The 15449-nt window shown below is 42.3% G+C and overlaps 1 protein-coding gene across 1 annotated transcript in view; it reads left to right on the forward strand.

Annotated features, from left to right (window-relative positions):
- Positions 1–6797: 6797 nt before the first annotated feature.
- Positions 6798–15449, forward strand: part of LOC126945545 (amine oxidase [flavin-containing] A-like) — an 85552-nt gene continuing 76900 nt past the window's right edge. The window contains exon 1 of the mRNA XM_050775579.1: positions 6798–8388. Coding sequence (XP_050631536.1) covers positions 6990–8388 — 1399 coding nt within the window. The 5' untranslated portion in view covers positions 6798–6989. The remainder of the gene's footprint in view (positions 8389–15449) is intronic.

Below are 15449 nucleotides of genomic sequence, written 5' to 3' on the forward strand. Positions count from 1 at the left end.
CCTGGGTTCAAGTGATTCTCCTGCCTCAGCCTCCCTAGTAGCTGGGATTACAGGCATGCACCACCATGTCCGGCTAATTTTGTATTTTTAGTAGAGATGGGGTTTCTCCATGTTGGTCAGGCTGCTCTTGAACTCTCAACCTCAGGTGATCCACCCTCCTTGGCCTCCAATAGTGCTGGGATTGCAGGCCGAGCCACCGCACCCGGCCTTCATTTTACTACTTGAAAATATATCCTGAAAATCACTCCATATTCCATAGCAGTTCATAAAGATCTTCTTTCTTTTCTTTTTTGTAATGACTGCATAGTGTTTCATTGTGTAGACTTATCAATGTTTATGCAAACAGTCCTCTATGGATGGGCATGTAAATTGTTTTGAATATTTTGCTAATCAAAATAATTCCACAATAGATAACCTTGAGCATGTTTTTTCACTGTTTGTGGAAGTGTATTATTAAGGTAAATTCCTAGGAGGATTGCTGGGTCAACGGGTAAATGCATAGGTAATTTTGTTAGATATTACCAAATTCCTTACTATCAGAGATTGTACCATTTGCACTTGAACCAGCAATGTATGAGAATGCCATATGTGTCTATAGACAGAGAATAGCATTTTTGGCCCGGGGCAGTGGTTCATGCCTGTAATCCCAGCACATGGAGAGGCCGAAGTAGAAGGGTCGCTCGAGACCAGGAGTTTGAGAACAGTCTGGGCAACAAAGTGAGACCCTTGTCTCCACAATAAATTTTAAAAATAGCCAGATGGGGGACGGGCGCGGTGGTTCATGCCTGTAATCCCAGCACTTTGGGAGGCTGAGACAGCAGATCATGAGGTCAGGACATCGAGACAATCCTGGTTAACATGGTGAAACCCCGTCTCTACTAAAAATACAAAAAATTAGCTGGCCTGGTGGTGGGTGCCTGTAGTCCCAGCTACTCGGGAGGCTGAGGCAGGAGAATGGCGTGAACCCAGGAGGTGGAGCTTGCGGTGAGCCCAGATTATGCCACTGCACTCCAGCCTGGGCGACAGAGCGAGACTTCGTCTCAAAAAAAAAAAAAAAAAAAAATTGCCTCATGGGGTGGTGTGTACCTTAGTCCCAGCTACTTGGGAGGCTGATACGAGAGGATCCCTTGAACCCAGGGGTTCGAGGTTACAGCGAGCTATGATCTGGCCATCGCACTCCAGCCTGGGTAACAGAGCAAGACATCATCTCAAAACAAAACAAAACAAAACAAAACAAAACAAAGAGCATTCTCAAAAACAGTTAATGTTGTCCCCAGAAAATACATGCATTAGGTTTCTGCGAAACAGTGAGGAAAACATAAGGAGAAAATGCATTGAGATATACGTGGCATAAATGAAAATTGAGTTGGCTGAAATAAGAACTTAAAGTAAAAAACAAAACAAAACAAAACCTAAAATGAAATGACAGTTAAAATCTGCATTAGAAGCAGTACAAATAGAATTAGAACTTCAGAAAATTAAATCAGTAATATGAAGGATAAATTTGATTAGCTCTCAGAATTCAGAGGAAAAGGACAAAGATGACAGCAATGATAAAGGACACAGAAAGGTGATCCAACAAGATAACTATAGGTGTTTCTCAGGAAGAAACCAAATATTTAAAACAGATACAATAATCCAACTTGTAGTAGAGAAAAACTCCTTGCCTAGGAATGAACAAAAACCCCAAATTAAAAACCCACAGATTGAAAGGATTTATGATACTACACACACGCAAATAAACACACACAGACACACACACAGACTTTTATTATCCTCACAAAATTGTTTAATTTCGGGGACAAATGAAACAATTTCTCAAGAGTATTCTGTAAATGAAGACTTATTTTAAAAGATGTGAGGGCTGCCAAATAGAAATTTTTCAAATTGATGTCTAGGAAATATCATCACAATTAAATTAACCAGTCATTTCATTGATGGAATGATTTTGAAATTTATTTAAATATATAATAATATATTAATAAAAAGACTATGTAAGACTATTGCCAAGAATTTGTTAAAAAAAAAAAAAACTATTGGGAAGGGACTAATCTTTCTATCTGATAAAATCTAATAAGGCAACAATAAGTAAATCAATGTGGCATTGATGGTAATGTGGCAAGAATAAGCAGGTCAGTATAACATAAGAGACAGTTCAAAAGCATATCACTATTTATGTTACATGAGGTAAAACAAATCAGTGGAGAATGGAAGGATTTTTCGAAGACAATTCTCTTATGATTGGTTAGCTATTTGGGCGGGGGAGCAGATAATCCATTTAGGTCCTCACCTTATAGCACATAGCAAAATACATACCAGTACATTAGGATTAAATAATTAAATTTTAAAATATCAGGCTGGGCACGGTGGCTCACGCCTGTATTCCTAGCACTTTGGGAAGCTGAGGTGGGCAGATCACTTGAGGTCAGGAGTTCGAGACCAGCCTGGCCAACATGGTAAAACCCCTTCTCTACTAAAAATACAAAAGTTATCTGCGTATGGTGGTGCTGGTCTGTAGTCCCAGCTACTCAGGAGGCTGAAGCAGGAGAATCTCTTGAACCTGGGAGGCAGAAGTTGCAGTGAGCCGTGATCACACCACTGCACGCCAGCCTGGGCAACAGAGCAAGACTCCATTTCAAAAAAAGAAAAAAAGAATTTAAAATATCAAACCATCAAAAAACTATTATAAAAGAAAACAGATTTTGTCTTTCAGATCTTTGAAAGACAAAGCCCTTCCAAGTTGAAAAGCAATGGAAGGCATCACTAAAGAATGGATATAACCACATAAATTTAAATGTCATACATATCTAAAATGTCATAAACAGCACTAAAATACAAATTGGAATAAACTATCTTTAGTGAAAATAGCAAGCAAGGGGTTACTATCTTTTATAAAGCACTTTCAGAAATCAACTACGGAAAGGCATGAAGTGATCATTCACAACAGAAGAGATGGAAATGGCTATAATACAGTTTTGAAAGATGTATTTCACCAGTAAGCAAATAAATGCTAATTTACATAGCAAAGCCATGCTGATTTTTCACCTTTCAAGTTAAGAAAGGTTCAAAGTTAACTTGTTTATTGTTGGAGTGGGTATAGTAAGAAGACAGCCATTCTTAGGCATTACTGATGAAGTATAAATTTGTATAATCTTTTGGGGAAGTAATTTGGTAACTTCAATCAAAGAACTTAAAAATGCTCCTACTTTCTTACCTCGTAATCCTGTTTTGGGATTCTATCTCAAGGAAATTGTAAAAACTACATACAATATTTTATGCACAAAATGTTCATCTCCATATTAAGTATTATATTAAAAATTGTAAAGTACTAAACGCTTAATGCCAGAGGGTAATGATTAAGTAGACTACAGTAGCCAATTGAACATAAAGAGTGAATATATATATGGCATGAATATATAATGTAGTTTTTAAAAAATTAAAGTGTGAATATGTATTGAGTAATTCTTACATGTCTGGTACCACCCTAAATGTTTTAATGCATTTGCTCGTTTAACCCTCACTTCAGCTGTGCTAGATATCGTCATTTTGCTTCTCCAGGTGCCACTACCACACTTCACTTCTCTACTCTGTTCTGGCCCCTGAAGGCTGACCTGTGTCAACTAAGGGAAAAAAATCAAGTTTTTAAAGAATTACAGTTAATTTTATTCAGAAGTCTTACTGGAGGCTATAGACCAAGGCTTACAGCCTGGGAGCAGTTCTGTCAGACTGCTTGGGCACAGTATTTCAGCCCATTGCTTATAGACAAGCGTGGGAGTTCAGTACATGCAAAATTGCATCAAAGCTGCTTAGAAGTTACAATGAAGCAGAATCACATCTAGATTTGGGTGTAAGCGTACATCTGGCAACAGATTACGGAAGCATAATCACCAAACCCATCAGACGTTACCTTATGTGTAGGAAAAGGCAGGGACTAGGGGCATTTATCTTTTAAGGAATATAGTGACTCAGGCAAAAAACATGGGCCGTGTGCTCTATCCTGTTGTGTCTTCAAAGCATCCTTCTGGTGAGCTGTACATCTTCACAGAGTCAGGAGCTTTGTGAAATTATGCTGGCAAACAGAAATGAGCAAACTTGGCTTCTTGGCACTTGCTATTTTGTCTCACACCTGTATGGACTGCGTCAACAGTCTCTCTTGTTTTCTAGCTTCTGGTTGGGTTAGGTCTGTGCAGAGGACCAGCAGGAGACTGGAGGGAGGGAGATTAGGTATTTATTCTCCCAGCTTCCTCCCTGTAGGTTTCCTGTGGGCTGGCTGTCTCCCTGAACTAAAGGTCACACCTTGTGTCAAGCAGCCCTTTCCAAACAGCATTGTCACTAAATTTCTGATGACTTCTCTCTCCCCCTACCTGTTCAGAGTGATACCTTCTTGCTGTTGCCAAGCCAGGGTACTGCGTGATTCCTTGCGGCTTCTTTCCATCTTGCCCACATCTTTGAAAATAGTTGGTTGATGATATGCTCTTGAAATTACTTAATTTGAGTTTGCTGTTTCCTGCTGGAACCCTGACTGATTCAACAACTTATAGGATTCTACGATTCTTCGGTTGGGACAACAGGCACAAAGAAGTCCAGTAATTTGCCTAAGGTCACACAAGGGAGGAAATAATACTTATGGAATGTTTCACAGTTATTCCTTTATTTATTTAAAATGAACTTTTATTGTTTTCGTACAACACAAATAAAATGAAGAGAGAAAATACTCATATTTCTACTCATCGATTTCCATCCTTTATTTAATAAAACTTCCACATTTTCATCTCCAGCCAAACTCTTACTTTGAGTCTCAGGCTTTACGTTCAGTTGCCTACTCTGTAACATTCATCTGGATGTCTCAAAGGCACTTGAAACTCATCATGTCCAAAAACATGCTCATAGTCTTCCAAATCCTAGCTACAACCAAGTCCTGTCGATCTTATATGTAAATGTCTCTAAGATATCCACATGTCTCCAGCTCCACTGCCACCACTTACCTCAGTCTAAGACACTTTCACCTCGTTCTTTAAAGAATTCCTAACTTTGGTCTACCTGTACCTATCTACTCTTGCCCGATTTTGCACATGGCAGGCAGAGAGACCTCTCCAAGTTGCAATCTAGGTATATTGCCACTTGCTTAAAGTCTTGCAGTGGCTTTTGTTGCTCTTAGGATAAAGGCCAAGATTGCTACCTTGGCCTCGGCGGCCTCAGCAGCCTTGTCTCCTATACTTCTCCCCTTGCCCACAGCTCCACAGAGTAACTTTTAGTTGCCTTAATGAACTATGCTTTTTTTCCTACCACAGGGCCTTTGCACACATTGTTTCTTCTTTCTAAAACATTTTTACACTCCCTCTCCCAAAGTTAATGTCCTGAGGGGTCAGGACTCAGGACACCCTAACACTTTCTTATTATCCCTGTGGATCTTTCTAATATAACGTTTGTCAGAGTCTGTATTTACACATCAGATAGACAGTTGTCTATGTCCTCTATTGGCTCATCCACTAGACTGTGTGTTCAATGATAATGGTCTCTGTCTTGTGTTGCCTGTGTATCCCAGTACTGTGCCCTGTGCCTAGCACATAGTGTGAAATCAAGTATTTGAATGAAAATAAATGAAAACAATGAGAATAAGGAGAAAGGTGGACAGAATCACATTAGAAAGAGCTGATTTCTTTATATCTAGTTTTTCTTCTCTCTATGCTCAAAGTCTACCAAGATAAAAATGATTTCAATTTAGTCATAAGTCTCAAGTCCTTTTCTAGGAAGTAAAAGTTATTAAAACAGGATGAAGAAAAGACTAAATCCATATTTCTTTACAGTTTATTCAACAAGATGTTTGATACAGAATGGGGTGAGGGGCAACAGGAGAAATGTTTATAGGTGGGAGCAGACATTGTTAGCTTCCTCAAGTTCTCATCACTTTCTCTAAATTTATGTCACGATTTCACCTATTTGTGAGGGTTCCAGTAATGACAAATTCAGCTTTTGATGACAAATTCAGGATAAGAAAAAGTGGAAAATTAAGAAAGGGATAAAACTAGCAAACAGAAGGCTGGCTGAACAGTAAAATACATGCACTAAATAGCACTCTTTTCAGTAGGATGGGGAAACACATGTTTTTTATTTCATTTGTTTCTGCACCTTAGCCATCCCTTTGACCTTCGCTTTTAAAATGCAGTCCCACTTAATACATGATAGGTGAGTTATTTTTCTTGCGTACTTGCTTCGATTTGGGTTAAGCGCCTCAGCTTGAAAAACCCCATAGAGAACCAATAATTGCCTGGTCTCCCACAAGTGACGGTTCTCGCCCCGCCCCGCGCCGCCCCGCCCCGCCCCGTCCCGTCCCGCCTCGCCTCGCCTCGCCTCGCTCCGCCCCGTCCCACCCTGCCCATCCCTGCCCATCCCTGCCCTGCCCCTCCCCGCTCCTTCCTGCTCCTCCCCTCCCCACTCCTCCCCGCCCCTCCCCTCCCCGCTCCTCCCTACCCCTCCCCTCCCCGCTCCTCCCCGCCCCGCCCTCAACCTAGTGCGAGCTGGAGGCTGCGCAGACCTCGACTGGCTATACATGACGTCACAAAGGGGCCAGACCAAGTGGGGCAGCACCCTGCGATCCTGCGATCCTGCCCGGCTCAGCCTCCTTCACATATCTGCTTCCTTAAGTTCACTCTTGCCCAGATAGCTTTCAGTTAAAACCAAAGAATGAAAGCACTAGGTTGAGACACTACGCGGCTACACCCACATCCACTCCTCCACTCTCGCCAAGCAACCGCGCCCCCCGCCTGCAGTGGCATCGCCCGGCCACGCCCAGTGGCCGGGCTTCCAGCGCGAGCAGGCAGGTAGGCCGGGAAGGCGGGGCCAGGCCGGCGTACAGCCACATCTCCCCGCCCCTGAGTGGGCCCGGCGCCCGGGGCTGGCCTCCAAGAGTGGGTACCGGGAACAGCCCGACTGGAGAAGGGCTGCGGGAAGCAGAACACCGCCCCCAGCGCCCAGCGCGCTCCAGAAACATGAGCACAAACGCCTCAGCCTCCTCCCCCGGCGGCACCGGCACCGGCACTGGCACCACTACCGGCACTGGCACCACTACCGGCACTGGCACGACTACCGGCACTGGCACCACTACCGGCACTGGCACAACTACCGGCACTGGCACCACTACCGGCACTGGCACCACTACCGGCACTGGCACCGGCACCGGGCGCGAGGCGGAGGGCCCGCCCGAAGCCAGGGGCACAACTTCCCAGGTCCCGAACCCGGCCTCCAACTTTGACGACACCTCGTACAACGCGTCCGAATGGAGCATCCGTTCTGAGTGGCGGTCGGTCTCGGATCCGCTAGCCAGTTCCCAGTGGAGCACGTCCTCAACGGCCGAGGCCGCCTCCTGGACCTCCAGCATACCCTCCCGAATCAGCACCCCCGGTCTTAGCGAAAGTATGGACTCCGACTCCAAGAGTGGCCTCCGGGATTTCAGCGCTTACAACCCGAGCAATCGGATCCCCGAGTCTACCACCCGCTCGAACTCCTCCGATGTGGCCGCCACAGACTCCAACCAGGACACCGGCATTCCCTGGGTATTAGTAACAGGACCTACCCCGCCCGTAAACTCCCACTACGAGTCATTGCAAGGGTCTGTCTTCTCCTCAGGGTTCAGCCCCCCACAGGGTTCGGTAAAAGTACCCAACCTGCCCCCGGATTCCGTCCTGAGCTCAGTGCCCGGCTACACTTGGATATTTGTACGGGGACCTCCTATACCCAATGACCTTTCGCAAGTGTCAATACAAGCACCTCCTACACCCAGTAACACCCCCCGAGTGTCAGTACAAGGGTCTGCCACATCCTCAGTGCCCAACTTCCCCTGGGATTTGGTACCAGGACCACCTCTGCCGGATAACATCTCCCCAGTGTCGCCACAAGCACCTCCTGCACCCCATAACATCCCCCAAGTGTCAAGGCAGGCGTCTACCCCCACCTCAGTGCCTCACACTCCGCAGGGTTCAATACAAGAACCTCCTGCACCCAGTAATCCTTTCCAACTGCCGACACAAGGACATTCTAAACCTAATAACTCTCGCAGAGTGTCAGTACAAGAGTCCGCCCCGCTCTCAGTGCCCAGCTCCCCCCGGGTATCAGCTGAAAGATCAGCTCCGCCCCTGGGCGCTCCCGGAGTATCAGCAAAAGGGTTCGCCCCGCCCACAGTGCCCGGCTCCCCCCGGGTATCAAAAGAAGGATCGGCTCCGCCCCCGGGCTCCCCGGGGGAGTTGGTAGAAGGGTCCTTCCCACCCTTTGCCGTCCGCACTCCTGTGCCTCCGACCCAGGAGAGTGTCAGCCCAAGCATGGAGAATCAAGAGAAGGCGAGTATCGCGGGCCACATGTTCGACGTGGTCGTGATCGGAGGTGGCATTTCAGGTCAGTGTGGACCGTAGCGGTGGCCTGGGGGGTCATGGCCAGTCAGGGGTAGGGAACCTGCAGTAGCGCTTGTGGCGTTTGGGGGTCTCTCATGCATGCGAGAGTGTAGTGTAGCCATGGCTCGGCCCCATATCCTGCGAGGTGGGAGTGGGGGTTGTGCCAGTTTTGCTGGTGGTGTGATTGGGGGAGTCAGACACAATAATTTTACTACTACTACTATTAAATACTAATATTTAATTAGCTCTTGCTGTGCAGTTATATTTAGCACTTTACGTGGATTTTCTCAGTCCTCAACAGTCCTGTGTGATGTGAACTAAATTCATCCCCGTTTTGCAAAACCAAGAAACTGAGGTCTGGGGAGTTTCAATAACTCTCTTGAGGTCGAATCACCTAGCTTGGAAGTGGCTGAACGATTTTCTCCCATTTAAGACCTGCAGTACTAATTCCTGAGGTGGCTGCTTTGCCTCACTGATTTCATATCCTTTGCCCTAAACAGAACATCAGGATACAGATTTCTGTAGTATTGAGGGAGCAGTAGTGTTATTCCAGCCCTGCTCTTCTCTATTTTCCCTAGAAAATTTAGTGGGTGAAGAGGAAGGAGGTAGACTCCTTTAAGAAAAGGTAGGAAAAAAAAAAAAAGGGGGGGGGAAGAGGGAGTGAGCTCTTAAACTATTCCTCTGTGTGTGTGTGTGTGTGTTTGTGTGTGTATATATATGAACTTTGTGTGTGTATATATATATATGAACTTGCAGGAAGGTGTAGGGCATTTATTATCCAAAGAGAATCCCTTTATGAAGCAGAGTGCCCTGTTGTATCCTCCTTCCTTCTTTCACTAAGAGGTACCACCACCTGAATCTTGTCTTCATGAGCCAGTTGGTGGGCCAGGGTTCCCCTGGTCCAGGCTTGGATTTGTGGCTAACCAAGTGAGTGGTGCATGAGGCTTTTCAATATCTTCCTGGAAGCCTCATCATGATTGATATATTAATTGTCACCTATGTTGCCATCATTGGTAAAATGTTCGAAATTTAGGAATTTTGTTACCTTTCAGCCCTGGCTAGAATACCACACTGACCTATCCTGCCCCCACTAGGTGTTAATAATTTCTGAGTTATCCCTGCAGGGTCTGATTCAGAAAGAGAAAGATGATGGGAGTGAGTAAGTAGAGTGGCCCCACAGTAGCCATTTTTATATAAAAATCTTTCGAGGAGACGCTGAACATGCTTACAAATTAATGTTGGGTAGAGATAGCTTTTGACTTGGCCTGTTCAGGATAAACAGTCACCTCTTTATCCTGAACAGGCCAAGAGAAGAGATTGGCATGAACTGTTGCTTTGACAGTTCCAGCCAGTACCAGCAAAAACATACTTGTATGTTGGAGCATCAGAGGAAAGCAGCTCCTGGTGGAGAGTAAGAAAAAGGAGTATTTCACCTTGTTTCTCTTTATGTATTTATATATTTGTTTATTCATTCAAAAAGCACTTGTTGAGTACCTGCAATGAAGTGGGCTGCTGTTTCCCAAAATCTGGTCCCACTAGGCAAGCCTCCTAGAAGCAATATGGTTGCAGATCACTGGAAAATAAATGTGATGGCAATGTGTTATATACATTGAGGAGGGGTTCTGGGTCCTCTCCCATCTCCATACCATGTGTATTCTGCAATTCAGAGTTCTTTCTGGGATTTTATTCTTAGTCTTTTTCTTGTTCAGTCTCCAGAATTCCTTAAGGAGCGTTGTTTTTGTATTTTTCCTCTGCCTGATTACCTGCTCTTCCTCCCTTTCTATACTTTATGCTCAATACTTGGTCATTAGCAGAGGTGAAATCACCATGTAGCTGATAAACTTAATGCTTTATGGCCTTATAACTGTAGGTCTCTTCGGTTCTCATTCTAAATAAATAACCAGTTTCATACTCAGTCCTGTATTTGCAATTTTGCTTTCTTATTTCTTAGAGAGGTTACCCAAGTTATATAAGTTGTAGGTCCCACAAAACCTGAATCTGTCCATGGTCACTCTTAATTATTAATTTATTTCCATTTAGGGCGTTTCTTACACAGTAGTTCACACCCCTATTCCAGAGGCCAGCTTCAGTGACACTGGAAAAAGCACTTGGCTTCCTCTAATGTCATCTCCATCAGTCAGATCTGAGTGATTTTAATACTCAGACTGACCAGAAACATTGCTTTCTATCTGTGGTACCTTCGCAGATGGTTCACAACTGAAATGAAAGTAGTTGCCAAGTGTGGCTCATGTTAGATCCTGGACATCAACTGAGTGTTTCATGAGCCGGTGAGAAGCATCACTTCCCAAGCATTCTTGTGAATTCAGAAACATACCATTTTTATGTGTGCTTGGCAGTATCCCGTGAATTACTTAATAGTCCCTGTGGCAGTTTTATATGCTTTTGGATGTTCTTTACAACTTTTGTTAGGACTTGCATGCTTTGATAGGTTACCCACACATTCATAATACATCACCAATCCATAGCATCAGCAGTGTTATTTCTATTATATAGCTCCTAGAAGAGTACATATTCTAAGTGACATTACTCAGAATTGATCCATATTAGCAACATTATTTTTTAATCTCTCTACACAGAGAATAACAGCATCTTGATGTATCTCCTTTTTTGTCATTATAAAACATAAAATAGACTATGTTTTACAACCACAAACTCTTTTTATCTGCCTAACCACCAATTAAATAATTATATATAGTATGTTAATAGTTGAGAGGGGAAATAACCCTGCCGATTTGTTGGTCTAGTGATATCTTTAAAATGCTCTGGTCCTTAACCATTCATCGTCTATCACCATTTCCTTTTTGAAACTCCTTTCATGTTTTCTGCGATGCTATTGGATCCTGAATTTTTATCCCATACCGATTGCTGCTTTTCCATCGCTTTCATTGTGCTCATATTCTTGCAAGCATCTGGTTTTGAAAGATTCCACTGTTCATCACTTTGGGGTTCTTAGGTACTCTCTCCCTTTCTTTCTCATTCTAGAACTTCAGCTGTCCCTTTTCTGTAGAAAACTCTCAAATCTCTCATTTGAATCCTCTTCTTTCCCTGAACTGTCCCATAGTTTATCTGCTCCTGGGTATTTCACGATTGAACACTTCAGGTTCAACATGTACCATAGCTACTGTGCTAGCCAGTCCAACTTCTTTTCCTCAGTTCCTTGACTCTGTTCTTAGCACTACCATCCCTTCTATAATTTTTGACATAATCTTTTGTTTTATCTTCTGCACCCCTTTAGCAGATCCTTCTCACTCTTCTTTGGGGCTATCTCTCTTCTCCTTTCTCTATGATGACCTCCTTCCCCCCATCACCAGGACAGACTCTTTTTGAAAAAAATTTTTGTATAAATGTAAGGGATACACCTGCAATTTTGTTACATGGATAGATTGCGTAGTGGTGAAGTCTGGGCTTTTAGTATATTCATAATGTGAATAATGTACATTGTACCCATTAGGTAATTTCTCATCACCCACCTTCCTCCTGCCCCCACACCCTTCCAGTCACCAATGTCTGTTATTCCATACCTCTATGTCTGTGTGTGCACATTATATAGCTCCCACTTGTAAGTGAGAACATATGGTATTTGACTTTCTGAGTTTTTTCACTTAAGATAATGGCCTCCAGGTTCCATCAATGTTATTGAAAAAGCTCTTGACCCCTGAAGCTACCTGGTTATGACCCCCTTCCCAGTGGCCACCCTTTACAATAATGTCTCTCCCTTTATGTCCATCCTGCATGCAGTGTTCTCCCAGACTTGATTTTTCTTAAACACTTCTTTCATCACCTTGCGCCTCTGCTCAGGGCCTTTAGTGCTGTCCTATCAGCAGTCTCTCAAACACCTCCCTACCCCGCCCCGCATCGTGACAAGTAGCATTTCCTACTATTTTCCAACATGGGTTTGAGCTTTAGTCTCACTGCCTCGTGTCCTCAGGCTACACTACCTTTATTTTGTCCCTTCATGCCTTTTCTGTTTTGATCTTAACATGGAAGTGCTTTTCTCTTACATTTATATTCTATCTATCCTTCAACACTTGGCTGAAGATCCTTTCCTTGATCACTCTGCCTCCCATTGATTTTTCTCTCCTCTTGTAGAGCTTGTAATCTGTACTTAACAAACAATTTACACTTGTTTTCTATCTCTTATTTCATGATTTGATTTTAAGGATAATGGCTCAGTCACTGAATTCAGGTGCTAGTTCTTACTCATGAGCTGCCACAGATATAATAAATGACAGAAAACTAGCGGTGGAAGATTTTAAAATGTGCCCTCAACTGAGAATTTCTGAAATGGCTCTCTTTAGTAGAGAAAAAAAGGAAACAAGAAAAAAGCCCACCTCCAGGGGACAATGTATACTTGCTTCATGAGTCTGTTTGGAATTTGAGTCTTTGGGTCAAAGGGGTTTTAAAAGGCAATCTAGTCTAATCACCTAAGATTTTAATCTTCTTGACAGCACCTCTCTGGTGATTAGGGCCAGATGGCTGTAGCTTTGAACGCATTTAAGGATAGGAAATGCTCGATCTCTCAAAGCAACTCATTACAGGTAGAGGTAGCTCTGGCTCCTGGTCTTGTTTAAGCATTTCAGGAGCCTCTACCCATATACTAAGCAGGGACCAGATCATGGGGAAAGAAAGAGGTATATAAAGATGAGTAAGTAGCATCCCTGTATATAAGGTACTTCTATCTTCTGGAAGAAGTAATCAACTGGGTGAATAATTGACATGAATACAGTGAGATAATAATTGATAGGAATATAGTGAGATAAATATCAATGCAGTGAGATAAATATTAATGTTATGAATATGAACAAAGTGCAGGAATCTTGAGAGATAAGTAGAATTTTAACAGGTAGAAATAAGAGGATGGAAAAAAAGACATACCATACAGGAGATACTAGAGGAATACAGATACAGTCATGAGAGTAAGCCAGACATGAGCAGTGCTTAATTTCCCAATGGCGAGAGTTCCAGGGAATGACAGTAGTTGTTTCCTATGCCTCTAGGGATGTGATCCTGGTAGCTATTGAGATGACCCCAGTGTGCCACGTCTGCCCATGATTTTTGTTCCTGTGTGAGCTGTGAATGGTTAGCGAGTGCACAGTGAAAATGCCTTAGTCATAACGCTGGATTGTCCTGGGTGAATACAGTGTTTCTTCATTTTTTTTTTTTTGTATGCAATTAAATTCCAAGTGTCATGTAGAAAAACCTCTTCATGTCCAAATAGTGTTTAAGCAATAGAATTCCTCTCTATTTTTGTCCATCAGCTGAGCTCTGCTAAAAGAATTGAGAACACTAGCTGCCCAGAATTCAGTGCTGTATAAAATCAGCAGGAATGAATTTTTCTTATCATCTGAGAGACAGAAAAGCCATTTCGCAAGAAAAATGACTAATGTTCAGCGTTCCGATGACTGAGTCCACAACATACCACAATTTCCCTTTTTTCCCGTAAAAATTATTCTGCTGGGACCATTTTAGGCATTTTAACCCAGAACTTGGCAGCATGTACTGTGTGGTTTTGCAGTGATTAAGAAAAGCTTCCATATAAGAAATGCCACTTATTTTGGGTGCCTTAGTTATTTGAATACTCTGAGGTTCAATGTGGGCTGAGCATTAATTTTGTGCTGTTTAGGACACTTCTCTGCCCCTATTTTATATTTTATTTTTAGGATGTTTTTACTTCATAAACTTTTAAAATACTGAACAAAGAACACAAGAATTACATTTATTTGTGCTCTGATTTTTTTTTTTTTTTTTTGAAATCTTCATGGTTGAGGGAGCTTTTGGATTTATCTGGCATTTAATGGGAAATTTTAGCATTTAGTCAATACTAATTGATTTGAATTGTTACATAATCCTCAGCTATTGTGAAACATGTATTTAACAGTAGATCTAGGTATAGCATAATTGCATACATTACAGAGACCAGTAATGGAGAAAAAGAAACATGGAACACCATTATTGGTGAATATTGGGTCACAATCTTTGTGTAGTTGTGGCATAGAAATATTTTAACCTATGAAAAATCTTGCAGTATTTGCATTCAAGTGTACTCAGAAAGACTAAGGTTGTATTCTAGTTTTATATTACATATAGGGTGCCCAGCCCTGTGATTTAGAAAGTATAGACACCTGATAAATAGTTGTTAAGGAATATACTTGTATGTATGAGATGTATAGATTTCATAATGATAGGTGTTTTTTTTAATTTTAATTTTGAGTAATTAGAACTTCAAAAATTGAATCAAAACATTTTCTAAATGTTGTGAGCATTTGAGACAAATTGATTGTTGGGACTGTTTCTCCTCCTTTATCATGACAAATATTTTATATTTTTATCAGCAATTTGTATTTTCCTTCAAACAATCTATTTCTCGTTGTGTTGCCATCTATCATTGTGTATTAGGGAAATTGAAAGTCTTTGAACTGTGGTTTTATCATCCAAGAAGTTGGATTAAGTTATATGTGATATATCTTCTGGTATGGATTTTTAGTAATTAGTCAATTTCATGAAGATCCGTCTCTTTAGTTTTCTTTCTTGGACCCTCCTCAACGTTTTTTTCTTCTATGCTTTATTCTGGGAAGAGTTTGCATTATCTCTCATACTGACATTCTTCACAAACTTAAATCAGGGCCTGGGTCTCTCCACAGGTGCTCATTCACACTTGCCCCATGGCTTCTCTGAGACTTCTTGAAAAACCCTTTTCTAGTTGTTGCTAGGCCAAAGTAAACAAAGCACACTCATTCACAATATTTAATTGATTGATCAGATAAAAGTGTTAAGAACATAAAAAACAGATGATAAACTTTAAGAGTCGAAGTAATTATATATTAACCATGTCCAAGGGTTATAGAATAGTGGCCTATAAGAGCCCAAAGGGACTGAAACAGAGGCTCAGAGGGGTCAAGGGAATTACCAAATGCCACAAAATTCTTAGCTTTATAACTTGTCCTTGGATGCATAAAATACTGACTTCTAGGACAGTGCTCTTTCTGTACCTCACCTCACTGGACTTGCTTTGTCAGCTTATCCATAGATCTGCAGTAAACCTTA

Source organism: Macaca thibetana, chromosome X, assembly GCF_024542745.1.
Source record: "Macaca thibetana thibetana isolate TM-01 chromosome X, ASM2454274v1, whole genome shotgun sequence".
Classification (NCBI taxonomy): domain Eukaryota; kingdom Metazoa; phylum Chordata; class Mammalia; order Primates; family Cercopithecidae; genus Macaca; species Macaca thibetana.